Source organism: Oncorhynchus gorbuscha, linkage group LG19 (assembly GCF_021184085.1).
Source record: "Oncorhynchus gorbuscha isolate QuinsamMale2020 ecotype Even-year linkage group LG19, OgorEven_v1.0, whole genome shotgun sequence".
NCBI classification, from domain to species: domain Eukaryota; kingdom Metazoa; phylum Chordata; class Actinopteri; order Salmoniformes; family Salmonidae; genus Oncorhynchus; species Oncorhynchus gorbuscha.
Window position 1 is genome coordinate 7,533,546 of NC_060191.1, and position 16,118 is coordinate 7,549,663.

General features: G+C 41.6%; 1 protein-coding gene across 9 annotated transcripts in view; it reads left to right on the plus strand.

Annotated features, from left to right (window-relative positions):
• Nucleotides 1-224: 224 nt before the first annotated feature.
• Nucleotides 225-16,118, plus strand: part of LOC124006310 (POU domain, class 2, transcription factor 2-like) — a 60,518-nt gene continuing 44,624 nt past the window's right edge. For all 9 annotated transcript variants that reach the window (XM_046316246.1, XM_046316247.1, XM_046316248.1 and 6 more), the window contains exon 1: nucleotides 225-336. In XM_046316246.1, coding sequence (XP_046172202.1) covers nucleotides 282-336 — 55 coding nt within the window. In that variant the 5' untranslated portion in view covers nucleotides 225-281. The remainder of the gene's footprint in view (nucleotides 337-16,118) is intronic.

Here is a 16,118-nt window from a genome sequence, read left to right on the forward strand (position 1 = left end):
CTCCTCCTCGATTTCTTAGATCTCACCCTCTCCCACTCTTTAACCTCGCGTGTCCCCCTTTCTCTTTCTGACCCCACTTCCTACTCTTCTTTTGTTTACTTCCTCTTCTCTTTCTCTTTCTCTCTCTCTCTCTGTACGGATGTGGGGAGGGGTGGGGCATGTGTGGGGGCGTGGACAACAAGAGGGAGAATGATTTTTATCACTCCTCGATTGGGTGAGAGAGAGAGAGAGAGAGACAGAGACAGTTAGAGAAAGAAGGGGACTCAGACACTCAGACAGATATGACCAAGACAGCAGCTCTAGCAACCATGGACTTCTGCAATATGTGGGTAGAAGGTGAGTGTCTGTGCCTCTCCCTGCCTTCATTAGCACGGCCCAATTAAGCTCGCCGTGTGTGTTTTTGCGTGTGTGTGTGTGTGTTTGTCTGTCTGTCTGTGTGTGTGCGTGTGTGCGTGTGTGTGTGTGTGTGTGTGTGTGTGGTGTGTGTGTGTGTGTGTGTGTGTGTGTGTGTGTGTGTGTGTGTGTGTGTGTGTGTGTGTGTGTGTGTGTGTGTGTGTGTGTGTGTGTGTGTGTGTGTGTGTGTGTGTGTGTGTGTGTGTGTGTGTGTGTGTGTGTGTGTGTATCTGGGCTGAGCCAATTGATTAGCACCACTGGGTCTAATGAGCATGGCTAATGAGAGCACATCAAAGAGAGGGAGATGGATGGAGGGAGGAGAGGGGAGGAGAGGATGAAGGTGTAGATGTCTGTCGCAGGCAGAGAGAAAGGTCAGACGCGTCTCTCCAGGGTGGACAGGGATGCAGTGTGTGGGTGGGTGTGTGTGTTTTCTGTACAAGTATTTGCTATCTGTTTAAACAGAGAACCTAAAGGTGCACTTTAGTTATGTGTCCTACATAACACCATTAGAAGTGGTCTTTAGCCTACATATAGATTGTCACGTTTTAATTTCAAATTAAATTTCAAATTAAGAGATGAAACCTATCAACAAATGTCAATAGTATTACTGCATGTCATGAATAATCAGGTATAGATAACATCACAGTGGACCATTTACGGTATGTGCGTGCGTATCCATTTGATGGGAATGATTCATGCGATGAAGCACCTTGTCATTTCTCACATCGACGTGGACAGTGATGAATAGGGCTTTTTAAAATCAACCTCCCTGTACATTCCTGTGACCAGACCACGGTGACGGGATGACACATCATATTATGGTGTCATGTAGTACAGTATCCCCACTGGATAGAGAATGAGGTTACTCAGGTGAATAGTTGACTTGAGGGGTGAACTACAGTGTCTCATCTATGCCTTGAATTGCACACAGACAACACAGCTGATTGTCAGTATTCATTGTGAATACAGTCATAATGTTAGGGTTTCAGTGTGCAGTTTGTTAACTGACAGGATTATCACAGAACACTACTGACCTGCCACAGATTTACAGACAGTTGTAGTCCAATGACTCTACAGTTTTTTTCATTGAATGATTTCATAGCAGTAGTGAAATATGAATGGAAAGTTTAAACGTTTCATCAGTAGACTTCATTTCCCAGACCCCTCCTTGGCACCACAGTGATCTCCTTCAGCAGGAAGTGAAGGTACAGTTGAGGTCAGTTTCACCCAAAATAACCCTGGGAGAACACACCATAGAAACAGAATGCATAGAACATGTAATGGCAAGGCATATCATGCTGTGCACTATGCAACTGTATACAGCAGTATACAGTACAGTTTGTGAGACTGGGCGGCAGGTAGCCTAGTGGTTAGAGCATTGGGCCAGTAACCGAAAGGTTGCTAGATTGAATCCCTGAACTGACAAGGTAAAAATATGTCGTTCTGCCCCTGAACAAGGCAGTTAACCCACTGTTCCCTGGTAGGCCGTCATTGTAAAAAATAATTTGTTCTTAACTGATTTGCCCTGTTAAATGAAGGTTAAATAGACATCCGTTTCTATGGCACATACATACACCTATTCATTAGGTAGTGGTAAGGCTTCTGAGAATAGCTTGTCTTGTTCCCACGGCAGCGAGAGGAGAGACTATAAAGGCTGACACGTATCAGTAGTTATGTGCCTTACAGTGGGGCAGTTAAAATGGAAGTTTGCTGTCATCACAGAGAATGTTGCCAGTGCTGCGATAGTACTATATTATGGGCCTACTGAGCCGTTCCGTATGTATCAGAGTAAAGATGTATCTAAACCACCACCAGAACACTTCAGATACTGCAGTTTTGTCACTGTCACGTGATAGTATTATTATGTTAGTATTATTACAGCACCTATAGATATATTGTGTGTGTGTGTGTGTGTGTGTGTGTGTGTGTGTGTGTGTGTGTGTGTGTGTGTGTGTGTGTGTGTGTGTGTGTGTGTGTGTGTGTGTGTGTGTGTGTGTGTGTGTGTGTGTGTGTGTGTGTGTGTGTGTGTGTGTGTGTGTGTGTGTGAAAGTATGGGTGGCAGGTAGCCTAGCAGTTAAGTGCTTTGGGTCAGTAACACAAAGGTCGCTGGTTCAAATCTACAAGCACTTAGCTCTAATTTCTGTTATAAGGTGCTCTGGATAAGAGGGTCTGCTAAATTACTAAAATGTCAGTCTGTGTGTTGTGTGACAGTGTAACATTGAGTGAGAAAGCATTAGAGTAATATTAATAGTCTCATTGACAGTAAGTGTTGGGTTTAGCACTCTGTGTTCAAGATGGTGTGAGCTAGGGGAAGTAGAGGGGGGAAGTGAGAGAGACATACAACACACCATGATACACTAGCATTACACCAGCCTACTGTATATTAACTACTACCCTCACTACATACCACTAACACTGTATATACACTACTACCCTCACTACATACCACTAACACTGTATATTAACTACTACCATCACTACATACCACTAACACTGTATATACACTACTACCCTCACTACATACCACTAACACTGTATATTAACTACTACCCTCACTACATACCACTAACACTGTATATACACTACTACCCTCACGACATACCACTAACACTGTATATTAACTACTACCCTCACTACATACCACTAACACTGTATATACACTACTACCCTCACTACATACCACTAACACTGTATATTAACTACTACCCTCACTACATACCACTAACACTGTATATACACTAATACCCTCACTGCATACCAATAACACTGTACATACACTACTACCCTCACGACATACCAATAACACTGTATATACACTACTAACCTCACCACATACCACTAACACTGTATATACACTACTACTCTCACAACATACCACTAACACTGTATATACACTACTACCCTCACTACATACCACTAACACTGTATATACACTACTACCCTCACGACATACCACTAACACTGTATATACACTACTACCCTCACTACATACCACTAACACTGTATATACACTACTACCATCACTACATACCACTAATACTGTATATTAACTACTACCCTCACTACATACCACGAACACTGTATATACACTACTACCCTCACTACATACCACTAACACTGTATATACACTACTACCCTCAAGACATACCACTAACACTGTATATACACTACTACCCTCACGACATACCAATAACACTGTACATACACTACTACCCTCACGACATACTAATTACACTGTACATACACTACTACCCTCACGACATACCACTAACACTGTATATACACTACTACCATCACTACATACCACTAACACTGTATATTAACTACTACCCTCACTACATACCACTAACACTGTATATACACTACTACCCTCACTACATACCACTAACACTGTATATACACTACTACCCTCACTACATACCACTAACACTGTATATACACTACTACCCTCACTACATACCACTAACACTGTATATTAACTACTACCCTCACTACATACCACTAACACTGTATATACACTACTACCCTCTCGACATACCACTAACACTGTATATACACTACTACCCTCACTACATACCACTAACACTGTATATACACTACTACCATCACTACATACCACTAACACTGTATATTAACTACTACCCTCACTATATACCACTAACACTGTATATACACTACTACCCTCACTACATACCACTAACACTGTATATTAACTACTACCCTCACTACATACCACTAACACTGTATATACACTACTACCCTCACGACATACCACTAACACTGTATATACACTACTACCCTCAAGACATACCACTAACACTGTATATACACTACTATCCTCACTACATACCACTAACACTGTATATACACTACTACCCTCACTACATACCACTAACACTGTATATACACTACTACCCTCACTACATACCACTAACACTGTATATACACTACTACCCTCACTACATACCACTAACACTGTATATTAACTACTACCCTCACTACATACCACTAACACTGTATATTAACTACTACCCTCACTACATACCACTAACACTGTATATACACTACTACCCTCACTACATACCACTAACACTGTATATACACTACTACCCTCACTACATACCACTAACACTGTATATGAACCACTACTCTCACTGCATATCACTAACACTGTCTTCCAACACTACACTTCATACCACTAACCCTGTCTTTCCACACTACACTACATACCACTAACACTATCTTTCCACACTACATTACATACCAGTAACACTGTCTTCCCACACTACACTAAATATCACTAACACTGTCTTCCCACACTACATATCACTAACACTGTCTTCCCACACTACACTACATACCATTAACACTGTCTTCCCACACTACACTACATACCACTAACACTGTCTTCCCACACTACACTACATACCATTAACACTGTCTTCCCACACTACACTACATACCACTAACACTGTCTTCCCACACTACACTACATACCACTAACACTGTCTTCCCACACTACACTACATACCATTAACACTGTCTACCCACACTACACTACATACCATTAACACTGTCTTCCCACACTACACTACATACCACTAACACTGTCTTCCCACACTACACTACATACCACTAACACTGTCTTCCCACACTACACTACATACCAGTAATACTGTCTTCCCACACTACACTACATACCAGTAATACTGTCTTCCCACACTACACTACATACCAGTAATGCTGTCTTCCCACACTACACTACATACCAGTAATACTGTCTTCCCACACTACACTACATACCCCTAACACTGTCTTCCCACACTACATATCACTAACACTGTCTTCCCACACTACACTACATAACCCTTTACATCACTAACCCTGTCTTCCCACACTACATATCACTAACACTATCTTCCCACACTACACTACATATCACTAACACTGTCTTCCCACACTACACTACATATCACTAACACTGTCTTCCCATACTACACTACATACCACTAACACTGTCTTCCCACACTACACTACATATCACTAACACTGTCTTCCCACAATACACTACATATCACTAACACTGTCTTCCCACACTACACTACATACCACTACCACTGTCTGCCCACACTACACTACATATCACTAACACTGTCTTCCCACACTACACTACATATCACTAACACTGTCTTCCCACACTACACTACATATCACTAACACTGTCTTCCCACACTACACTACATATCACTAACACTGTCTTCCCACACTACACTACATATCACTAACACTGTCTTCCCACACCACACTACATATCACTAACACTGTCTACCCACACTACACTTTACACCACTAACACTGTCTTCTCACACTACACTTTACACCACTAACACTGTCTACCCACACTACACTTTACACCACTAACACTGTCTTCCCACACTACATATCACTAACACTGTCTTCCCACACTACATATCACTAACACTGTCTTCCCACACCACACTACATATCACTAACACTGTCTTCCCACAGTACACTACATATCACTAACACTGTCTTCCCACACTACACTTTACACCACGAACACTGTCTACCCACACTACACTACATATCACTAACACTGTCTTCCCACACTACACTACATATCACTAACACTGTCTTCCCACACTACACTACATATCACTAACACTGTCTTCCCACACTACATATCACTAACACTGTCTTCCCACACTACACTACATATAACTAATCCTGTCCTCCCACACTACATATCACTAACACTGTCTACCCACACTACACTTTACACCACTAACACTGTCTTCTCACACTACACTACATATCACTAACACTGTCTTCCCACACTACATATCACTAACACTGTCTTCCCACACTACATATCACTAACACTGTCTTCCCACACCACACTACATATCACTAACACTGTCTTCCCACACTACACTACATATCACTAACACTGTCTACCCACATTACACTACATATCACTAACACTGTCTTCCCACACTACATATCACTAACACTGTCTTCCCACACTACACTACATATAACTAATCCTGTCTTCCCACACTACACTACATATCACTAACACTGTCTTCCCACACTACATATCACTAACACTGTCTTCCCACACTACACTACATATAACTAATCCTGTCCTCCCACACTACATATCACTAACACTGTCTACCCACACTACACTTTACACCACTAACACTGTCTTCTCACACTACACTACATATCACTAACACTGTCTTCCCACACTACATATCACTAACACTGTCTTCCCACACTACATATCACTAACACTGTCTTCCCACACCACACTACATATCACTAACACTGTCTTCCCACACTACACTACATATCACTAACACTGTCTACCCACATTACACTACATATCACTAACACTGTCTTCCCACACCACACTACATATCACTAACACTGTCTTCCCACAGTACACTACATATCACTAACACTGTCTTCCCACACTACACTTTACACCACTAACACTGTCTTCCCACATCACACTACATATCACTAACCCTGTCTTCCCACATTACACTACATATCACTAACACTGTCGTCCCACACTACACTTCATATCACTAACACTGTCTACCCACACTACACTACATATCACTAACACTGTCTTCCCACATCACACTACATATAACTAACCCTGTCTTCCCACATTACACTACATATCACTAACACTGTCGTCCCACACTACACTTCATATCACTAACACTGTCTACCCACATCACACTACATATCACTAACACTGTCTTCCCACACTACATATCACCAACACTGTCTTCTCACACTACACTTCATATCACTAACACTGTCTTCCCACATCACACTACATATCACTAACACTGTCTTCCCACACTACATATCACCAACACTGTCTTCTCACACTACACTGCATTTCACTAACACTGTCTTCCCACATCACACTACATATAACTAACACTGTCTTCCCACATTACACTACATATCACTAAAACTGTCTACCCACATTACACTACATATCACTAACACTGTCTTCCCACACTACACTACATATCACTAACACTGTCTTCCCACACTACACTTCATATCACTAACACTGTCTTCCCACACTACACTACATATCACTAACACTGTCTTCACACACTACATATCACTAACACTGTCTTCCCACACTACACTACATATAACTAATCCTGTCCTCCCACACAACATATCACTAACACTGTCTACCCACACTACACTTTACACCACTAACACTGTCTTCTCACACTACATATCACTAACACTGTCTTCCCACACTACACTTTACACCACTAACACTGTCTACCCACACTACACTACGTATCACTAACACTGTCTTCCCACACTACACTACATATCACTAACACTATCTTCCCACACTACACTACATATCACTAACACTGTCTTCCCACACTACACTACATATCACTAACACTGTCTTCCCATACTACACTACATACCACTAACACTGTCTTCCCACACTACACTACATATCACTAACACTGTCTTCCCACAATACACTACATATCACTAACACTGTCTTCCCACACTACACTACATACCACTACCACTGTCTGCCCACACTACACTACATATCACTAACACTGTCTTCCCACACTACACTACATATCACTAACACTGTCTTCCCACACTACACTACATATCACTAACACTGTCTTCCCACACTACACTACATATCACTAACACTGTCTTCCCACACTACACTACATATCACTAACACTGTCTTCCCACACCACACTACATATCACTAACACTGTCTACCCACACTACACTTTACACCACTAACACTGTCTTCTCACACTACACTTTACACCACTAACACTGTCTACCCACACTACACTTTACACCACTAACACTGTCTTCCCACACTACATATCACTAACACTGTCTTCCCACACTACATATCACTAACACTGTCTTCCCACACCACACTACATATCACTAACACTGTCTTCCCACAGTACACTACATATCACTAACACTGTCTTCCCACACTACACTTTACACCACGAACACTGTCTACCCACACTACACTACATATCACTAACACTGTCTTCCCACACTACACTACATATCACTAACACTGTCTTCCCACACGACACTACATATCACTAACACTGTCTTCCCACACTACATATCACTAACACTGTCTTCCCACACTACACTACATATAACTAATCCTGTCCTCCCACACTACATATCACTAACACTGTCTACCCACACTACACTTTACACCACTAACACTGTCTTCTCACACTACACTACATATCACTAACACTGTCTTCCCACACTACATATCACTAACACTGTCTTCCCACACTACATATCACTAACACTGTCTTCCCACACCACACTACATATCACTAACACTGTCTTCCCACACTACACTACATATCACTAACACTGTCTACCCACATTACACTACATATCACTAACACTGTCTTCCCACACTACATATCACTAACACTGTCTTCCCACAGTACACTACATATCACTAACACTGTCTTCCCACACTACACTTTACACCACTAACACTGTCTTCCCACATCACACTACATATCACTAACCCTGTCTTCCCACATTACACTACATATCACTAACACTGTCGTCCCACACTACACTTCATATCACTAACACTGTCTACCCACACTACACTACATATCACTAACACTGTCTTCCCACATCACACTACATATAACTAACCCTGTCTTCCCACATTACACTACATATCACTAACACTGTCGTCCCACACTACACTTCATATCACTAACACTGTCTACCCACATCACACTACATATCACTAACACTGTCTTCCCACACTACATATCACCAACACTGTCTTCTCACAATACACTTAATATCACTAACACTGTCTTCCCACATCACACTACATATCACTAACACTGTCTTCCCACACTACATATCACCAACACTGTCTTCTCACACTACACTGCATTTCACTAACACTGTCTTCCCACATCACACTACATATAACTAACACTGTCTTCCCACATTACACTACATATCACTAACACTGTCTACCCACATTACACTACATATCACTAACACTGTCTTCCCACACTACACTACATATCACTAACACTGTCTTCCCACACTACACTTCATATCACTAACACTGTCTTCCCACACTACACTACATATCACTAACACTGTCTTCACACACTACATATCACTAACACTGTCTTCCCACACTACACTACATATAACTAATCCTGTCCTCCCACACAACATATCACTAACACTGTCTACCCACACTACACTTTACACCACTAACACTGTCTTCTCACACTACATATCACTAACACTGTCTTCCCACACTACACTTTACACCACTAACACTGTCTACCCACACTACACTACGTATCACTAACACTGTCTTCCCACACTACACTACATATCACTAACACTGTCTTCCCACACTACATATCACTGTCTTCCCACACTACACTACATATCACTAACACTATCTTCCCACACTACACTACATATCACTAACACTGTCTTCCCACACTACACTACATATCACTAACACTGTCTTCCCATACTACACTACATACCACTAACACTGTCTTCCCACACTACACTACATATCACTAACACTGTCTTCCCACAATACACTACATATCACTAACACTGTCTTCCCACACTACACTACATACCACTACCACTGTCTGCCCACACTACACTACATATCACTAACACTGTCTTCCCACACTACACTACATATCACTAACACTGTCTTCCCACACTACACTACATATCACTAACACTGTCTTCCCACACTACACTACATATCACTAACACTGTCTTCCCACACTACACTACATATCGCTAACACTGTCTTCCCACACCACACTACATATCACTAACACTGTCTACCCACACTACACTTTACACCACTAACACTGTCTTCTCACACTACACTTTACACCACTAACACTGTCTACCCACACTACACTTTACACCACTAACACTGTCTTCCCACACTACATATCACTAACACTGTCTTCCCACACTACATATCACTAACACTGTCTTCCCACAGTACACTACATATCACTAACACTGTCTTCCCACACTACACTTTACACCACGAACACTGTCTACCCACACTACACTACATATCACTAACACTGTCTTCCCACACTACACTACATATCACTAACACTGTCTTCCCACACTACACTACATATCACTAACACTGTCTTCCCACACTACATATCACTAACACTGTCTTCCCACACTACACTACATATAACTAATCCTGTCCTCCCACACTACATATCACTAACACTGTCTACCCACACTACACTTTACACCACTAACACTGTCTTCTCACACTACACTACATATCACTAACACTGTCTTCCCACACTACATATCACTAACACTGTCTTCCCACACTACATATCACTAACACTGTCTTCCCACACCACACTACATATCACTAACACTGTCTTCCCACACTACACTACATATCACTAACACTGTCTACCCACATTACACTACATATCACTAACACTGTCTTCCCACACTACATATCACTAACACTGTCTTCCCACAGTACACTACATATCACTAACACTGTCTTCCCACACTACACTTTACACCACTAACACTGTCTTCCCACATCACACTACATATCACTAACCCTGTCTTCCCACATTACACTACATATCACTAACACTGTCGTCCCACACTACACTTCATATCACTAACACTGTCTACCCACACTACACTACATATCACTAACACTGTCTTCCCACATCACACTACATATAACTAACCCTGTCTTCCCACATTACACTACATATCACTAACACTGTCGTCCCACACTACACTTCATATCACTAACACTGTCTACCCACATCACACTACATATCACTAACACTGTCTTCCCACACTACATATCACCAACACTGTCTTCTCACACTACACTTCATATCACTAACACTGTCTTCCCACATCACACTACATATCACTAACACTGTCTTCCCACACTACATATCACCAACACTGTCTTCTCACACTACACTGCATTTCACTAACACTGTCTTCCCACATCACACTACATATAACTAACACTGTCTTCCCACATTACACTACATATCACTAACACTGTCTACCCACATTACACTACATATCACTAACACTGTCTTCCCACACTACACTACATATCACTAACACTGTCTTCCCACACTACACTTCATATCACTAACACTGTCTTCCCACACTACACTACATATCACTAACACTGTCTTCACACACTACATATCACTAACACTGTCTTCCCACACTACACTACATATAACTAATCCTGTTCTCCCACACAACATATCACTAACACTGTCTACCCACACTACACTTTACACCACTAACACTGTCTTCTCACACTACATATCACTAACACTGTCTTCCCACACTACACTTTACACCACTAACACTGTCTACCCACACTACACTACGTATCACTAACACTGTCTTCCCACACTACACTACATATCACTAACACTGTCTTCCCACACTACATATCACTGTCTTCCCACACTACACTACATATCACTAACACTATCTTCCCACACTACACTACATATCACTAACACTGTCTTCCCACACTACACTACATATCACTAACACTGTCTTCCCATACTACACTACATACCACTAACACTGTCTTCCCACACTACACTACATATCACTAACACTGTCTTCCCACAATACACTACATATCACTAACACTGTCTTCCCACACTACACTACATACCACTACCACTGTCTGCCCACACTACACTACATATCACTAACACTGTCTTCCCACACTACACTACATATCACTAACACTGTCTTCCCACACTACACTACATATCACTAACACTGTCTTCCCACACTACACTACATATCACTAACACTGTCTTCCCACACTACACTACATATCGCTAACACTGTCTTCCCACACCACACTACATATCACTAACACTGTCTACCCACACTACACTTTACACCACTAACACTGTCTTCTCACACTACACTTTACACCACTAACACTGTCTACCCACACTACACTTTACACCACTAACACTGTCTTCCCACACTACATATCACTAACACTGTCTTCCCACACTACATATCACTAACACTGTCTTCCCACACCACACTACATATCACTAACACTGTCTTCCCACAGTACACTACATATCACTAACACTGTCTTCCCACACTACACTTTACACCACGAACACTGTCTACCCACACTACACTACATATCACTAACACTGTCTTCCCACACTACACTACATATCACTAACACTGTCTTCCCACACTACACTACATATCACTAACACTGTCTTCCCACACTACATATCACTAACACTGTCTTCCCACACTACACTACATATAACTAATCCTGTCCTCCCACACTACATATCACTAACACTGTCTACCCACACTACACTTTACACCACTAACACTGTCTTCTCACACTACACTACATATCACTAACACTGTCTTCCCACACTACATATCACTAACACTGTCTTCCCACACTACATATCACTAACACTGTCTTCCCACACCACACTACATATCACTAACACTGTCTTCCCACACTACACTACATATCACTAACACTGTCTACCCACATTACACTACATATCACTAACACTGTCTTCCCACACTACATATCACTAACACTGTCTTCCCACAGTACACTACATATCACTAACACTGTCTTCCCACACTACACTTTACACCACTAACACTGTCTTCCCACATCACACTACATATCACTAACCCTGTCTTCCCACATTACACTACATATCACTAACACTGTCGTCCCACACTACACTTCATATCACTAACACTGTCTACCCACACTACACTACATATCACTAACACTGTCTTCCCACATCACACTACATATAACTAACCCTGTCTTCCCACATTACACTACATATCACTAACACTGTCGTCCCACACTACACTTCATATCACTAACACTGTCTACCCACATCACACTACATATCACTAACACTGTCTTCCCACACTACATATCACCAACACTGTCTTCTCACACTACACTTCATATCACTAACACTGTCTTCCCACATCACACTACATATCACTAACACTGTCTTCCCACACTACATATCACCAACACTGTCTTCTCACACTACACTGCATTTCACTAACACTGTCTTCCCACATCACACTACATATAACTAACACTGTCTTCCCACATTACACTACATATCACTAACACTGTCTACCCACATTACACTACATATCACTAACACTGTCTTCCCACACTACACTACATATCACTAACACTGTCTTCCCACACTACACTTCATATCACTAACACTGTCTTCCCACACTACACTACATATCACTAACACTGTCTTCACACACTACATATCACTAACACTGTCTTCCCACACTACACTACATATAACTAATCCTGTTCTCCCACACAACATATCACTAACACTGTCTACCCACACTACACTTTACACCACTAACACTGTCTTCTCACACTACATATCACTAACACTGTCTTCCCACACTACACTTTACACCACTAACACTGTCTACCCACACTACACTACGTATCACTAACACTGTCTTCCCACACTACACTACATATCACTAACACTGTCTTCCCACACTACATATCACTGTCTTCCCACACTACACTACATATCACTAACACTATCTTCCCACACTACACTACATATCACTAACACTGTCTTCCCACACTACACTACATATCACTAACACTGTCTTCCCATACTACACTACATACCACTAACACTGTCTTCCCACACTACACTACATATCACTAACACTGTCTTCCCACAATACACTACATATCACTAACACTGTCTTCCCACACTACACTACATACCACTACCACTGTCTGCCCACACTACACTACATATCACTAACACTGTCTTCCCACACTACACTACATATCACTAACACTGTCTTCCCACACTACACTACATATCACTAACACTGTCTTCCCACACTACACTACATATCACTAACACTGTCTTCCCACACTACACTACATATCGCTAACACTGTCTTCCCACACCACACTACATATCACTAACACTGTCTACCCACACTACACTTTACACCACTAACACTGTCTTCTCACACTACACTTTACACCACTAACACTGTCTACCCACACTACACTTTACACCACTAACACTGTCTTCCCACACTACATATCACTAACACTGTCTTCCCACACTACATATCACTAACACTGTCTTCCCACACCACACTACATATCACTAACACTGTCTTCCCACAGTACACTACATATCACTAACACTGTCTTCCCACACTACACTTTACACCACGAACACTGTCTACCCACACTACACTACATATCACTAACACTGTCTTCCCACACTACACTACATATCACTAACACTGTCTTCCCACACTACACTACATATCACTAACACTGTCTTCCCACACTACATATCACTAACACTGTCTTCCCACACTACACTACATATAACTAATCCTGTCCTCCCACACTACATATCACTAACACTGTCTACCCACACTACACTTTACACCACTAACACTGTCTTCTCACACTACACTACATATCACTAACACTGTCTTCCCACACTACATATCACTAACACTGTCTTCCCACACTACATATCACTAACACTGTCTTCCCACACCACACTACATATCACTAACACTGTCTTCCCACACTACACTACATATCACTAACACTGTCTACCCACATTACACTACATATCACTAACACTGTCTTCCCACACTACATATCACTAACACTGTCTTCCCACAGTACACTACATATCACTAACACTGTCTTCCCACACTACACTTTACACCACTAACACTGTCTTCCCACATCACACTACATATCACTAACCCTGTCTTCCCACATTACACTACATATCACTAACACTGTCGTCCCACACTACACTTCATATCACTAACACTGTCTACCCACACTACACTACATATCACTAACACTGTCTTCCCACATCACACTACATATAACTAACCCTGTCTTCCCACATTACACTACATATCACTAACACTGTCGTCCCACACTACACTTCATATCACTAACACTGTCTACCCACATCACACTACATATCACTAACACTGTCTTCCCACACTACATATCACCAACACTGTCTTCTCACACTACACTTCATATCACTAACACTGTCTTCCCACATCACACTACATATCACTAACACTGTCTTCCCACACTACATATCACCAACACTGTCTTCTCACACTACACTGCATTTCACTAACACTGTCTTCCCACATCACACTACATATAACTAACACTGTCTTCCCACATTACACTACATATCACTAACACTGTCTACCCACATTACACTACATATCACTAACACTGTCTTCCCACACTACACTACATATCACTAACACTGTCTTCCCACACTACACTTCATATCACTAACACTGTCTTCCCACACTACACTACATATCACTAACACTGTCTTCACACACTACATATCACTAACACTGTCTTCCCACACTACACTACATATAACTAATCCTGTCCTCCCACACAACATATCACTAACACTGTCTAC